Source organism: Otolemur garnettii, unplaced genomic scaffold, assembly GCF_000181295.1.
Source record: "Otolemur garnettii isolate 467f Iridium unplaced genomic scaffold, OtoGar3 scaffold00127, whole genome shotgun sequence".
Taxonomy (NCBI): domain Eukaryota; kingdom Metazoa; phylum Chordata; class Mammalia; order Primates; family Galagidae; genus Otolemur; species Otolemur garnettii.
The window spans coordinates 3,180,225-3,194,410 of record NW_003852522.1 but is presented as its reverse complement, the minus strand read 5'-3'; the positions used below and the strand labels follow the sequence as shown (position 1 = coordinate 3,194,410).

The 14,186-nt window shown below is 47.9% G+C and overlaps 1 protein-coding gene across 2 annotated transcripts in view; it reads left to right on the top strand.

Moving 5' to 3' along the window:
- The window catches only part of CARM1 (coactivator associated arginine methyltransferase 1), a 24,439-nt gene that overhangs the window by 3,486 nt on the left and 6,767 nt on the right, over positions 1 to 14,186 (top strand). For both annotated transcript variants that reach the window (XM_023518015.1, XM_003798037.3), the window contains exons 2-7: positions 178 to 284; positions 1,222 to 1,326; positions 4,232 to 4,342; positions 6,626 to 6,803; positions 8,433 to 8,523; positions 8,730 to 8,811. In XM_023518015.1, coding sequence (XP_023373783.1) covers positions 178 to 284; positions 1,222 to 1,326; positions 4,232 to 4,342; positions 6,626 to 6,803; positions 8,433 to 8,523; positions 8,730 to 8,811 — 674 coding nt within the window. The remainder of the gene's footprint in view (positions 1 to 177; positions 285 to 1,221; positions 1,327 to 4,231; positions 4,343 to 6,625; positions 6,804 to 8,432; positions 8,524 to 8,729; positions 8,812 to 14,186) is intronic.

The window sequence follows — 14,186 nt, the reverse complement described above, 5'->3', positions numbered from 1 at the left end:
AAAAAAAAAAAAAAAGAAATCAGCAGCCACACATATTCAGGGTAGGAAAGTCAACACATGTAGCCAGATGGAAGGGCAGCCCCAGCATCCAGAATCCTCAATCCCAGATGGCCATATGCATGGGCCTCCTGGGCAGATTGCTGACCACACCCTGGTGACCTGGCTTCCCCATTCCAGATTTTTGTTCATTCTACAACATCCTGAAAACTTGCCGGGGCCACACCCTAGAGCGGTCTGTGTTCAGTGAGCGCACGGAAGAGTCCTCTGCGGTGCAGTACTTCCAGGTGGGTTGCGCTGCCCTCAGCCAAGCTGCAGTCCTTGGTGGCCCTCTTCCCACCCACACACAGGAGGCTGTGCAGCACAGGACAGGCCCACCAGGGTTCCTGTCCTGGCTCTGCCCCCTACTAGCTGCGTAGCCTTGGGCAGGTTTCTTCTACTTGCCAGGCCTCGGTTTCCTCATCTGTGAAGCAGAGATGCAGGTGCTTGGTTAAGAGGGTTGCTGGAAGGAGCTGAGCGCAGGCAGAGCTCAGGGCCACAGGCGTTTTGAATGACAGTAGAACAGTGACAATGTCCTGAACACTCCCTGCATGCCAGGTCCTGGTCTGAGTGCTCTCACTTGCACAGAAGTGCTCGGACCCTCCCAACAACTCTAGGAGGTAAGTGCTATTATTGTCCCATTTTACAGATGAGAAAACTGAGGCTCAGAGAGGTTAAGTGACTTGCTCCAAGTCACACAGCTATTATGCAACAGAGCCAAGATGGGAAGCCAGGTCTGCTGATGTCAAAGCCTGTGCCCCTGCCTAGGTGCCACGCTGCCTCCTGGTCGCCCGTTGTCTTACAGAGAGACCCTGCACCTCACCTGCCTGGCGCTCTGAGTTCTAGGGTTCTGTTTGATCTGCTCCTCCACTGCTTTGGGGCCCTCAGGATGGGGCAGGTGGCCCTGATACAGGAACCTCGCCTGTGGCGAATGTTGAGTTCTCCTGGGTGGCTTCCATGTCCAGGCAGCATCCAGCTGTGTCCTTCAGTGGCGGTGATGGTGGTGGTATCCCCAATGGGAGCTGCCCTCCAGCTTCCTGCTCCATCTTCCAGAAGTGCCAGCAGGGCCCAGGCAGAGGGTACTCGGCCTCCCAAGGGAGGTTTGTGCTCTCTCACAGGGCTGGCCAGGACCTCAGCCACCTGTCCTGCCTTGTTCTCTGTGCCATTGGTATGTCTCTGTTCCAGTTTTACGGCTACCTGTCCCAGCAGCAGAACATGATGCAGGACTACGTGCGAACGGGCACCTACCAGCGTGCAATCCTGCAGAACCACACTGACTTCAAGGACAAGGTGAGTGGCACCTATAACCCATTGTGGCATGTGCAGGAGGAGGAGCCTGAGGCCACTAGAGATCCTGGAGAACCTGGGGGACCAGCTCCACACTCACCTTCCTGTTTCTGTGCTTCTTTATCTTTTTCCTTTTGTTTTTTGAGACAGAGTCTCAAACTGTTGCCCTGGGTAGAATGTTGGGCATTATAGCTCCCAGCAACCTCAAATTCTTAGGCTCAAGCAATCCTCTTGTCTCACTTTTCCTATTTTTAGTAGAGATAGGGTCTTGCTTTTTGCTCAGGCTGATCTCAAACCCATGAACTCAAGCAATGAACCTGCCTCGGCCTCCCAGAGTGCTAGGATTACAGGTGTGAGCCACTGTGCCTGGCCTCTTTTCCTTTCTTTTAAGAGACAGGATCTTGCTATGTCACCCAACTAGAGCATAATCACAGATTAGGGCTCAAGCGATCCTCCTGCCTCAACCTCCCAAGTAGCTGGGACTACAGGCGCCCACCACAACACCCAGCTATTTTTTGTTGTGGTTGTCATTGTTGTTTAGCTGGCCCAGGCTGGATTCAAATCCACCAGTCTTGGTGTATGTGGCTAGCGCCATAACCACTGTGCTTCAGGCGCTGAGCCTGTCTTATTTTATTTTTGATTGTCCTTTGATTTTAGCTTTAATTTGTATGTATTATGAAAGTAAAACCTACTTAACATTTAAATTCAACATATTGTGTACAGCAGAGACGTGAGAGGCCTCTAGCCTCTGTTATTTCCTTTTAAGATAACCACTGCCCACAGTATGAGGTCTCTTCCATATTTCCTGTAGACATGAGCATAAATTTTAGAGTTTTAATCTTTAAGTCTTTTTATTTAAAAAAATGAGATTCGATTTTGTTTTATATACTCTTCTGGGATCCACCTTTTTTTTTTTTTTTTTTTGGACAAGAATCTTGCTTGTTCTCCTGGGCATCATCGTAGCTCACAGTAACCTCAAACTCCTGAGCTCAAAGGTTCCTACTGCCTCAGCCTCCCTGAGTAGTTGGGACCATAGGAATACACCACCACACCTGGCTAATATTAATGGCTATTTTTAATAGAAGTGGAGTCTCATTTATTTATTTATTTATTTTCTGAGACAGAGTCTCAAGCTGTTGCCCTGGGTAGAGTGCTGTGGCATCATAGCTCACAGCAACCTCAAACTCTTGGGCTTAAGTGGTTCTCTTGCCTCCACCTCTCAAGTATCTGGGATGATAGGTGCCTGCTACAACGCCCAGCTATTTTTTGGTTGCAGTTGTCATTGTGTTTTAGCTGGCCCAGGCTGGAATCGAACCTGCCAACCTCGGTTTATGTGGCTGGTACTCTACCCACTGAACTACGGGCACCGCCCCAGGGTCTCATTCTTGTCCAGGCTGGTCTCAAACTTCTGACCTCAAGTGATCCTCCCACCTCAGCCTCCCAGAGTGTGATTACAGGTGTGAGCCACCAAGCCCAGCCAGAAAAAACAATTTTATAGGTCCCACAGGCATTATCTTAGGACATACTATTCTTTTCCTCCCTAGCCCTAAGGAGGTTTGATTAGCAAATAACAGTTGTCCATATTTAATTAAGATGGACAGTGGTGATGTTTGAAGATCACACACGCATATCTATATTTATGAAATGATTACCATAATTAAGTTAACCTCCATCACCTCACATAGTTTCCTTTTTCTGTATGGGGTGAGAACACTTAAGATCTTCTCTCTTGGCTCGGTGCCTGTGGCTCAAGTGCCTAAGGCACCAGCCACATACACCTAAGGTGGCAGGTTTGAATCCAGCCTGGGCCTGCCAAACAACAATGATGGCTGCAACAAAAAAATGGCCAGGCTTTGTGGCAGGCACCTGTGATCCCGGCTACTTGGGAGGCAGAGGCAAGAGACTCGCTTGAGCCCAGGAGTTGGAGGAGGTTGCTGTGAGCTGTGATGCCACAGCACTCTACCCAGGGGGACAGCTTGAGGCTCTGTCTCAAAAAAAAAAAATCTTCTCTCTTAGTAAATTTTAAGTATACCCAAGCACTGCATAACAACATTGGTTAACAGTGGACCACATTTAACCACATTTACAGTTGGTCCTGTAATCTCATAACGCCATATTTTTATTGTACTTTTTCTATGTTTAGATATGTTTAGATAACATGCTTCCTACTGTATCACAGTTGCCTGCACTATTCAGTATGCTGACCTGCTCTACAGCTTTGCAGCCCAGGAGCAATAGGCCTTATCACGCAACCTAGGTGTGGGGTAGGTTTGCATAATGCAATCCATGACGATTGCACAGTGACGCCATCACCAAATGATGCTTTCCTGAGAACCTCACACTGTTGTTACAGATGCATGACTGTGTACAGTTCAGTACAGTAATGTTACCTCTGGTCACCATGCTGAACATTAGGTCCCCATATTATCTTGGGACATGCTATTAAGTCATGTGGATATACTGTAATCTAGCTCCTCATTTCCCTGGCTCCTTTTATAAAAGCATTCTAATATTGCTAGATAATGTATACTCATGATTACAGAAAAGGAGAAATAACAGTACAAAAGTAGAAATTGGCACATTGCATAGTTTTCCCTTTTGAATCTATTTGGAGCTTGTGTTTATTATGTCTTGGGGGAATTCTACATGAGTCTGCATGGATCTGCCTCGTCCAGCGTGTGGGTCATGTCTCCTGGCAGTTCTGGGTGATCCACATATACCCCAGAGGATACCTCTCAGCTGCCAGCTGAGTGAGAACTCAGAAGATTGGCCCTTGGCTCAGTTGTCTTTAGTTCTCCCATTATTTTGACCTGGAGAGTTTGAAGACAAACTTGGCTATGATGCCTGGTGACATGTACATCCCTTATGATTACTGTCACCTTCTGGTGTCTTGCTCTACCTCCCTCAGATTGTTCTTGATGTTGGCTGTGGCTCTGGGATCCTGTCATTTTTCGCTGCCCAAGCTGGAGCAAGGAAGATCTATGCAGTGGAGGCCAGCACTATGGCCCAGCACGCTGAGGTCAGTGTCTACTGTGCTCACCCCCAGCCTGGCTAGGCTCTGGGAGGCTTGAGGAAGTCACTTCGGTGCTTTGTTCTCTCTTTCATCCCAACAATCAATCGAAGAAGGGAGGGGCTCATGAAGCTTGAGTCCCCTCTGTGACCAGCTGGTCACCCTTGGGGTCAGGGCAGTTGTCATTTACCATTTTTCCTTTTTTTACACTAAAACCGTCATTCTCAAGGTTTTAAATATAAAAGCTACAGATGTGCAAACAGTAGAAATGGTCCCCTCCTCCACCTGAGCTCCCCTGTACCCCACCTCCCCCAATGAGAACTACATTGACGAAATCCTTATGGACATTGTTTTTCAAACTTTTTTTTTTTTTTTGAGAGAGACAGAGTCTCATTATGTTGCCCTCAGTAGAGTGCTGTAGCATCACAGCTCACAGCAACCTCAAACTCTTAGGTTTAAGTGATTCTCTTGCCTCAGCCTCCAACTAGCTGGGACAGGTACCCACCACAACACCTGGGTATTTTTTGGTTGCAGTTGTCATTATTGCTTAACAGGCCTGGGCCAGGCTGCTCAGACCTGCCAGCCTCAGTGTATGTGGCCGGCACCTTACTCACTGAGCAATGGACACCGAGCCTTTTATTTTTTGAGACAGAGTCTCACTTTGTCATCCTCTGTAGAGTGTTGTGGCATCATAGCTCACAGTACTCTTTGGCTCTAGTGATTCCCTTGCCTTAGCCTCCTGAGTAGCCCAGACTACAAGTGCTCACCATAGTGCTGAACTATTTTTTTTTTTTTTTAGACAGAGCCTCACGCTGTCCCCCTGGGTAGAGTGCTGTGGCATCACAGCTCACAGCAACCTCCAACTCCTGGGCTCAAGTGATTCTCCTGCCTCTGCCTCCCAAGTAGCTGGGACTACAGGCACCCTCCACAACGCCTGGGTATTTTTTGCTTGCAGCTGTCATTGTTGTTTGGTGGGACCAGGCTGGATTTGAACCTGCCAGCTCAGTGTATGTTAGAGCTACAGGCACCTAGCCAGTGCTCGACTATTTTTAAGAGAGGCGGTCTCACTCTTGCTCAGGCTGATCTTGAACCTGTGAGCTCAGGCAATCTACTCGCCTGGGCCTCCTAAGTGCAAGTGCTGGGATTACAGGTATGAGCCACTATGCCCAGCCCTTGTTTTTCAACTTTAAAAAGAGAAGGAGTTTTACATTATCGCCCTCAGTAGAGTGCCATAGTGTCACAGCTCACAGCAACCTCCAACTCCTGGGCTTAGGCGATTCTCTTGCCTCAGCCTCCCGAGTAGCTTGGACTACAGGTGCCCACCACAATGCCCGGCTATTTTTTTGTTGCAGTTTGGCCAGGGTGGCGTTCAAACCCACTAACATCAGTATATGGGGCCAGTGCCCTACCAACTGAGCCACAGGCATGGCCCTGTTTTTCAACTTTTTTTGTGGCACATTTGAACCTATAGTTCAGCGGTTCTCAACCTGTGAGTCGTGACCCCTTTGTAACCATGAAAATACATCCTGCATATCAGATATTTACATTACGATTCATAACAGTAGCAAAATTATAGTTATGGAGTAGCAACGAAAATAATTTTATGGTTGGAGGTCACCACAACATGAGGAACTGTATTAAAAGGTCGTGGTATTAGGAAGGTTGAGAACCACTACTATAGTTAAATTTCTATTGCATACTTCAATTGTGTTGATCAAAAAAAAGAATATACTTACTGTACCTTAAATTTCTTTCAAAAATAATTAATGATTTTTAAAAATTTTCACAGCATGCATAGATCCTCTCACAGCACACCAGTGTGCTGTGGCACACCAGTTGAAAATCACTGTTCTATAGCTTTCCTGTGTCTGTAGAAGTGAGTGTGTGTCTGTCCCTGTGGTGGAGGCATGACTCCATTCTGCTCCTTACTCTGTCCCTATCCCTTGTATCATCCTGTCTATAGGACAAATCAGCCCTAGGACTATTTGCTTGGGGTGCATCTGGCTGTGGCTTTGGTAACTGTTGCAGAATCTGCTCAGCCTCTCTCTGTGGCCATCAGCAGGTATCCTTGCCATGGAGGACCTGGGATGCCACCATGGGGCAGCCCCAAGCCAGACCTGGGCCGCAGTGAGCTCTTAACAGGGTGTTGTTGATCCTGTGGTTGGAACACCTGTGAAGGAAGCAGAGGAGCACTTGGTGGGGACAGGGCCCTCCCTCAAGAGGCAGGCCTGGAGAAGGCCCTGTGGCAGGTAGACACAGGGAGCCCATATAACCCCTCCGGCCCATCCACAGGTCTTGGTGAAGAGTAACAACCTGACCGACCGCATCGTGGTTATCCCCGGCAAGGTGGAAGAGGTCTCCCTCCCCGAGCAGGTGGACATCATCATCTCGGAGCCCATGGGCTACATGCTCTTCAATGAGCGCATGCTTGAGAGCTACCTCCACGCCAAGAAGTACCTGAAGCCTAGCGGTGAGTGTCCCTGCTGGTACTCACCAGGGCCAGGTGGGGGACTTCTCGGCCAGGGGCCAGTAGGGGTTAAGCTCAGAAGACAGGCCTGGGCAACTGCCAAGTGGGGGGTCTTTCCTGAGGCCAGTGCTGCCCCTGCCTGGTGGGGCAGTCAGGGACCTGTAACCAAGCCCCCAGCATGCTGCTAAGCCAGGCTGGTGGTGGCTCAGCTCCCAGGGAGCCCTTAGGAGGCAACATCCCATGTCCTGGTGCTGACAACAGCCTCTGGCTGAAAGTGGGGGGTGGGACAGTTTCTGTGGCAAGTGGTTCCCTGACTGGCCTGGCTCTCAGAGTCTGGGAGGTAGGTGTGTGTGATGCCGTATGTGTAGGTGCGCGTGAGTGCTGGAAGCAGCTGTCTGGTGAGCCCATCTGTCACTTCCTGTCCATGCCTCTGGGTACAAGCCTGTGAGTCACTGGGTAACTGTTTACATCTGCCCGTCTGTCACTGGGGCTCTGTGTTTGGCCCTGAACGTCTTCAGTATGTGTTTCTCTTCTTGGTTCTGGTGTGTGTCTGTGTCCGAATGTTTCTGTATGGGCACAGGAGTTCCCTAGCCAGGGCCATAGCTGCGAGGCATAGTAGCAGGCTGGTGGGCTCCAGCAGGCAGTAGCTCACTTGGTCTGGAGGGAAATTATCACTCCCTCTGGGGAGTCAGGGTTCTCTGGCTATTTCTGAATCCAGGCCTCAGGGACCTGCCATGGGCTCCACTGTCAGAGAAGAGTGGTTGCTGCCACATCTCACAGCTGTGTGAGTGTAGGAGGTGAGGCCATGCTAGGGACTGTGGGCCTCACTCTCTTCCCATCTGCCTTATATTGGGACTTCTGTGCAACCTGGGAAGCTCTTTTGAGGATTGAAGGCCGCCCTTACCCATGGTTCTCATGGGCCTCCAGAGCACATGGCCCAGCATATGGGTATACAGCTGAGCATTTCTAGCCTCTGCTATAGCCTGGAGGCAGCAAGGTGGAGGCAGAACATCGCTGGCTCCTCAGGGCCTTGGAGCCCTGACTCATCTTTCTGCTTATTGAATCACAGATGGAGGACCCTGTTCCTCCTCCCCTTTCAGGCCATGTTCCCATGTAAGGGTGGTCAAGTGGCCCACCCTGCTGGTCTGGTGCCTGTGTCACAACCCAGGCAATCCTAGTGGTGGGGATTCAGCATCCTCCACCCAGCCTATGGCCTCAGCTGAGGCCCCTAACAGTGATGGTGTATCCTAGGGCCAAGCCCCCTACCCCCATGCAGAGCAATTTTGCTCTCCCTGGCTGTATGTGTATGGATGATAGTGTCTGAGAGGCAATACTTACTTAGCCAGGAAGCCCTGGCAAGTCCCTTTCTTGCCTACCAGACCTACTAATACGACATAAGATGATCTCACAGACTTCTCCAAAGCTTGGAGAGATTCACTGAGGTGGCACAGTTTGAGTGCGCATCAGGGCAGATGTGACACTCAGCACCTTGTGTCATGTGATTGCATAAATGAATGAATGAGAGACTGGGAAAGCCCAGGACTGGAGGTCTTGGGGCCCTTTGTAAGCCCTTCCAGGCCCTGCAGAATTTGTCACCTGACACCAGCACCCCTCCCTGCCCCCCACTCCCAGGAAACATGTTCCCTACCATTGGTGACGTCCACCTTGCACCCTTCACGGATGAACAGCTCTACATGGAGCAGTTCACCAAAGCCAACTTCTGGTGAGTGTGACCTGTGTGTCCTGCCTTGGCCACATGGCGTACCTTCTTGGGGACTGCCCTAGCCCCTGACTTCTCCCACTCTCTCAATCTCAGAAGGACTAAAGAACTTAGGCTGCATGAGGGCTAGCTGGGAGAGAAGGCAGAGCTACCCTGCCTGCCTCTCCTGCTGCTGGTGACCTTGCCATTGGGGTGGGGACTTCCTGCAGGTACCAACCGTCCTTCCACGGAGTGGACTTGTCGGCCCTACGAGGTGCTGCAGTGGACGAGTATTTCCGGCAGCCTGTAGTGGTGAGTTGGGCAACCATGGCACCATCACAGTTCTCACTGAACATGGCTGTCCTGCATGATAGGAGGGAGACATGGGCTTCATTGATGCTCAGGTGTTGTCTAACCTGTGCAGCCCTGGGGAAGCCACTGCCCCTCTTAGCCCTCCCTTCTGCCCTGTGCAGTGCTCTCTCACAAAGATACTGGGACTAAAGTGGGAATGCATGTAGAGTGCTTAGCACGCAGCAGACGGACAATGTCTGCCGCCTATTACTAGATGAACTTGGTGAACTAATTTACTGATCAGTTTTACTTGAGATTTTTTTTTTTTAATTGACATGTAGATCCATGGTTCAAAAATCAAGAATATAGGCGGTGCCTGTGGCTCAAAGGAGTAGGGCGCCAGCCCCATATCCCAGAGGTGGCAGGTTCAAACCCAGCCCCAGCCAAAAACTGCAACAAAAGAAAAAAAACCCAAGAATATAAAAGAGAAAAGCCTTCCCACCTCTGTTCCTATCTGCTGATTCCCTTCATGTAGGCAGACAATATTTATCTTTATAGAGGCTTAATGTTTAAATGTACATATACAAACATGTTTTGTTTTGTTGAGACAGAGTCTTACTTTGTCGCCCTCAGGAGAGTGCAGTGGTGTCACAGCTCATAGCAACCTCAGAAGCTTGGGCTCAAGTGATTGTCTTGCCTTAGCCTCCTGAGTAGTTGGGACTACAGGTGCCTGCCACAATGCTTGGCTATTTTTTAGAGACAGGGTCTCACTCTAGCTCAGGCTGCTCTCAAACTCCTGAGCTCAAACAATCTATCCACCTCGGCCTTCCAGAATGCTAGGATTACAGGCATGAGCCACTGTGCCTGGCTCAAGCATGTATTTTTTTAACCTTTTGTTTGCTCACAAAATATAGCATAATCAGCACAATATTCTGTCTTAATTTGTCTGTGGTCATGCAGTGTATGATCTCATTCCTTTGAAATTTAATGAGTTTTACTTTAAGTTCAGTATGTGTTCTCTTTTGGTTAATGTTCTATGTGTACTTGAAAAAATATATACTAAACACAGAGTAAAGTAATTAGGTCATATGTGTTAATCATATTGGTTACATCTTCTCTACCTTTTTAAATCTGTTTTTCCTATTACTGATTATAGACTTACTGATTTTACCATTATGATGTTTTTTTTTTTTTTTTTGAGATAGAGTCTCACTTTGTAGCCCTCAGTAGAGTGCTGTAGCGTCATAGCTCACAGCAGCTTCAAGCTTTTGGTCTCAAGTGATCCTCTTAGATCAGTTTTTCTTTTTTATTATTTATTTGTGTATTTTATTTATTTATTTATTTATTTTGAGACAGAACCTCAAGCTATCACCCTGGGTAGAGTGCGGTGGCATCTCAGCTCACATCAACCTCCAACTCCTGGGCTCAAGCGAGTCTCCTGCCTCCGCCTCCCAAGTAGCTGGGACCACAGGCGCCCGCCACAACGCCCGGCTATTTTTTGGTTGCAGCCGTCATTGTTGTTTGGCGGGTCCGGGCTGGGGATTCGAACCCGCCACCTTAGGTGTACGTGGCTGGCGCCTTAGCCGGTTGAGCTATAGGCACCGAGCCTATTTATTTATTTTTAAGAGACACAGTCTAACTTTATCACCCTCAGTAGAGTGCTATGGCGTCAAAGCTAATAGCAACCTCCAACTCCTGGGCTTAGGAGATTCTCTTGCCTCAGCCTCCTGAGTAGCTGGGACTACAGGCACCTGCCACAATGCCTGGCTGTTTTTTGGTTTGCAGTTCGGCCGGGGCTGGGTTTGAACCCGCCACCCTAGGTATATGGGGCCAGTGCCCTACTCACTGAGCCACAGGCACCACCCTCAAGACTGAAATATTTTAATTAGAATATTCAGACCAATGACTCTGTGCCTGTAGTTCAGCGGCTAGAGTGCCAGCCACATATACCAGAGCCAGCAGGTTCAAATCCAGCCTGGGCCTGCCAAACAACAATGACAACTACAACCAAAACATAGCTGGGAATTGTGGCAGGCACCTGTAATCCCAGCTATTTGGCGGGGTGGGGGTGGGGGGTGTGTGAGGCAAGAGAATCAGTTAAGCCCAAGAGTTTGAGGCCATGGCAGTCAACCCAGGGTGACAGCTTGAGTCTCTCAAAAAAAAAAGAATAGGCTCGGTGCCTATGGCTCAAGTGGCTAAGGCGCCAGCCACATACACCTAAGGTGACGGGTTTAAATCCAGCCTGGGCCCGCCAAAGAACAATGACAGCTACAACCAAAAAATAGCCGGGCATTGTAGCCGGTGCCTGTGGTCCCAGCTACTTGGGAGGCTGAGGCAGGAGACTTGTTTGAGCCCAGGAGTTGGAGGTTGCTATGAGCTGTGATGCCACAGCAGTCTACCCAGGGGGATAGCTTGAGGCTCTGTCTCAAAAAAAAAAAAAAAAATAGACCATTCTTATATTAATCTGTATGAGTCTGTAATCGTATTATTTTTCTACTTAGACTGTTCTTTATGTTTGTCTTGCCTTCCTATTTAAAAATAACTTCTGTTTTATTATTCTATTACCCTCTCTTCACACCATGTTTTTCACTAGTTTTGTGAGACTCTTGAACGATATCTCTTTAATTTCTTTAAACACTATCTTAGCCCCATTCTATATCTCCTTCTGGAATTCTGATTACATATATAGTAGATCTTTTCACCATGTCTCACATGATTGTTTTTTTTCTTAAGACAGTGCAATGAATGCATTAACTTAAGTGTGAGTGATCTTGCACCGTATTCTGTCTTTTCCATCATATTTTTACTATTCCATCTTCCAGTTAGTTCTATTTTGTGTCTAATATGTTTCTTCCTTTGAGATAGAGTCTCACTTTTTCACCTTGGCTAGAGTGCAGTGGGTCATCAGCTCAAAACAACCTTAGACTCTGGGCTCAGGTGATCCTCTTTGCTTCAGCCTCCTAAGTAGCTGGGACTACAAGCATCCACCATGATGCCCTGCTAATTTTTGTATTTTTGGTAGAGATGAGGTCTCACTCTTGCTCAGGTTGGCCTCGAACTCCTGAACTCAAGGGATCCACTTACCTCAGTCTCCCAGAGTGCTAGGTTAACAGGCATGAGCCACTGTGTCCAGATTGCTTTTTTAACTCTTAATTTTGGTTACTATAATTTTCCAGGTTTAGTTATCCCAGTTCTTTCTGAAATTCTCCCATTTTTTTAACTTTTTTTTTCACTTTTTAGTAAATATTATAAGTATCTAATAGTTTTCAGTATCTGGAAAAGTAGTAAGTGTGTTTGTACAGGGTGGACATAAAGTTTGTGTACAATTTACTATGGTAAACTATTTTAAAATTGCACATGAATTTTATGTCCACTCTGTGTTTGTTTATTGTCTTGGTTTTGGGTCCTGGTCCTTTGGTCTTACCTTTTAGTGTGCCTGGTCATTGAATGCCAAATTGAAAAATTACAGAGGGTCTGGATTATATTTTTCCTTGTAAGGATTTGTTTTTCCCAGGCATGTAGTTATATGGATAGATCACCTTGGACCAGTTAGGCATTTGAAATATTTAGAGGAGGCTTTTTAGACTCTGATTGGCTGGCCTACTTCTTGGCTTCCCTATAAGGTGGAAACATTTGGTCTCAGGACCCCTTTACAGTCTTAAAAATTGATCTTAGGGCTGAGCAAGGTGGCTTATGGCTGTAATCATAGCAATCTGGAAGGCTGAGGCAGGTGAATTGCCAGTGTTCACAGGTTTGAGACCAGCCTGAGCAAGAGTGAGATCCCATCTCCAAAAATAGCTGGGCAAGACAGCACCCGTAGCTCAGTGGATAGGGTGCCAGCCACATACACCCAGGCTGACAGGTTCAAACCCAGCCCTGGCCAGCTAAACAACATTTGCAACAAAAAAAATAGCTGGGCACTGTGGTGAGCGCCTGTAGTCCCAGCTACTTGGGAGGCTGAGGCAAGAGAATCGCTTAAGCCCAAGAGTTTGAGGTTGCTGAGCTGTGATGCCACAGCATTCTACTGAGGATAACACAGTGAGACTGTGTCTCAAAAACAAAACAAAACAACCTTGATCTTGGCCAGGTGTGATGGCTCACACCCATAGTCTTAGTACTGTTGAGTGGCCAAGGTGTCAAGAATGCTTGAGGTCAAGAGTTTTAGACCAGCCTGAGCAAGAGTGAGACCCCATCTCTGCTAAAAGTAGAAAAACTAGCAGGGTATTGTAGTGAGTTCCAGCTACTTGGGAGGCTGAAACAGGAAGATGGCTTGTGCCCAAGGGTTTGAAGTTCCAGTGCGTTATCATGATGCCACTGCACTCTATTGAAGAGCCACAGAGTGAGACTTTGTCTCAAAAAGTTTTTTTTGAAAATGCTAATGAGCTTTTGTTTACGTGTATCTGCTAGTATGGGACACTGTCATTTTTTTTGGGTTTTTTTTTGAGACAGACTCAAGCTGTCACCTTGGGTGGAATGCCATGGCATCACAGCTCATAGCAACCTCAAACTCTTGGGCTTAAGCGAGTCTCTTACCTCAGTCTCCCAAGTACCTGGGACTATAGGTGCCCGCCACAACGCCTGACTACTTTTTGGTGATAGTTGTCATTGTTGTTTGGGAAGCCTAAGCTGGATTCTGACCCACTAGCTCTGGTATATGTGGCTGGTGCCCTAGACACCTGTCCCAGGTGCTGAGCCTGGACATGCTCATTTTTATTTTAAAAAAATTTAGTGAAAATAGTGGCTTTGTTTTTTTGGTTTTTTTTTTTTTTTGAGACAGAGCCTCAGGCTGTTGCACTGGGTAGAGTGCCATGGTATCACAGGTCACAGTAACCTCCAACTCCTAGGCTCAAGCAATTCTCCTGCCTCCTCCTCCCAAGTAGCTGGGACTACAGGAGCCCGCCACAACGCCCGGCCATTTTTTAGTTGCAGCCATCATTGTTGTTTGGTGGGCCCTGGCTGGATTCGAACCTACCAGCTCTGGTGTATGTGGCTGGCACTTGAGCCACAGGTGCCAAGCCTGTTCTTTTTTTTTGATACAGAGTCTGACTTTGTTGCCCTTGGTAGAGTGCTGTGGTGTCACAGCTCACAGCAACCTCAAGTAATCCTCCTACCTCAGCCTCCCAGACTGCTAAGATTATAGGCATGAACCACCACTCCTGCCCTCCCTTAATACTTTTTGTTTGTTTTTTCTCAGACAAGAGTCTCAAGCTGTCTCCTGGAAAGAGTGCTGTGGTGTCATATCTCACAGCAACCTCCAACTCAGATTCAAGTGATCCTCTTGCTTCAATTTTTTTTTTTTTTTTTTGAGACAGAGCCTCAGGCTGTCACCCTGGGTAGACTACCGTGGCATCACAGCTCACAGCAACCTCCAACTCCTGGGCTCAAGCGAGTCTCCT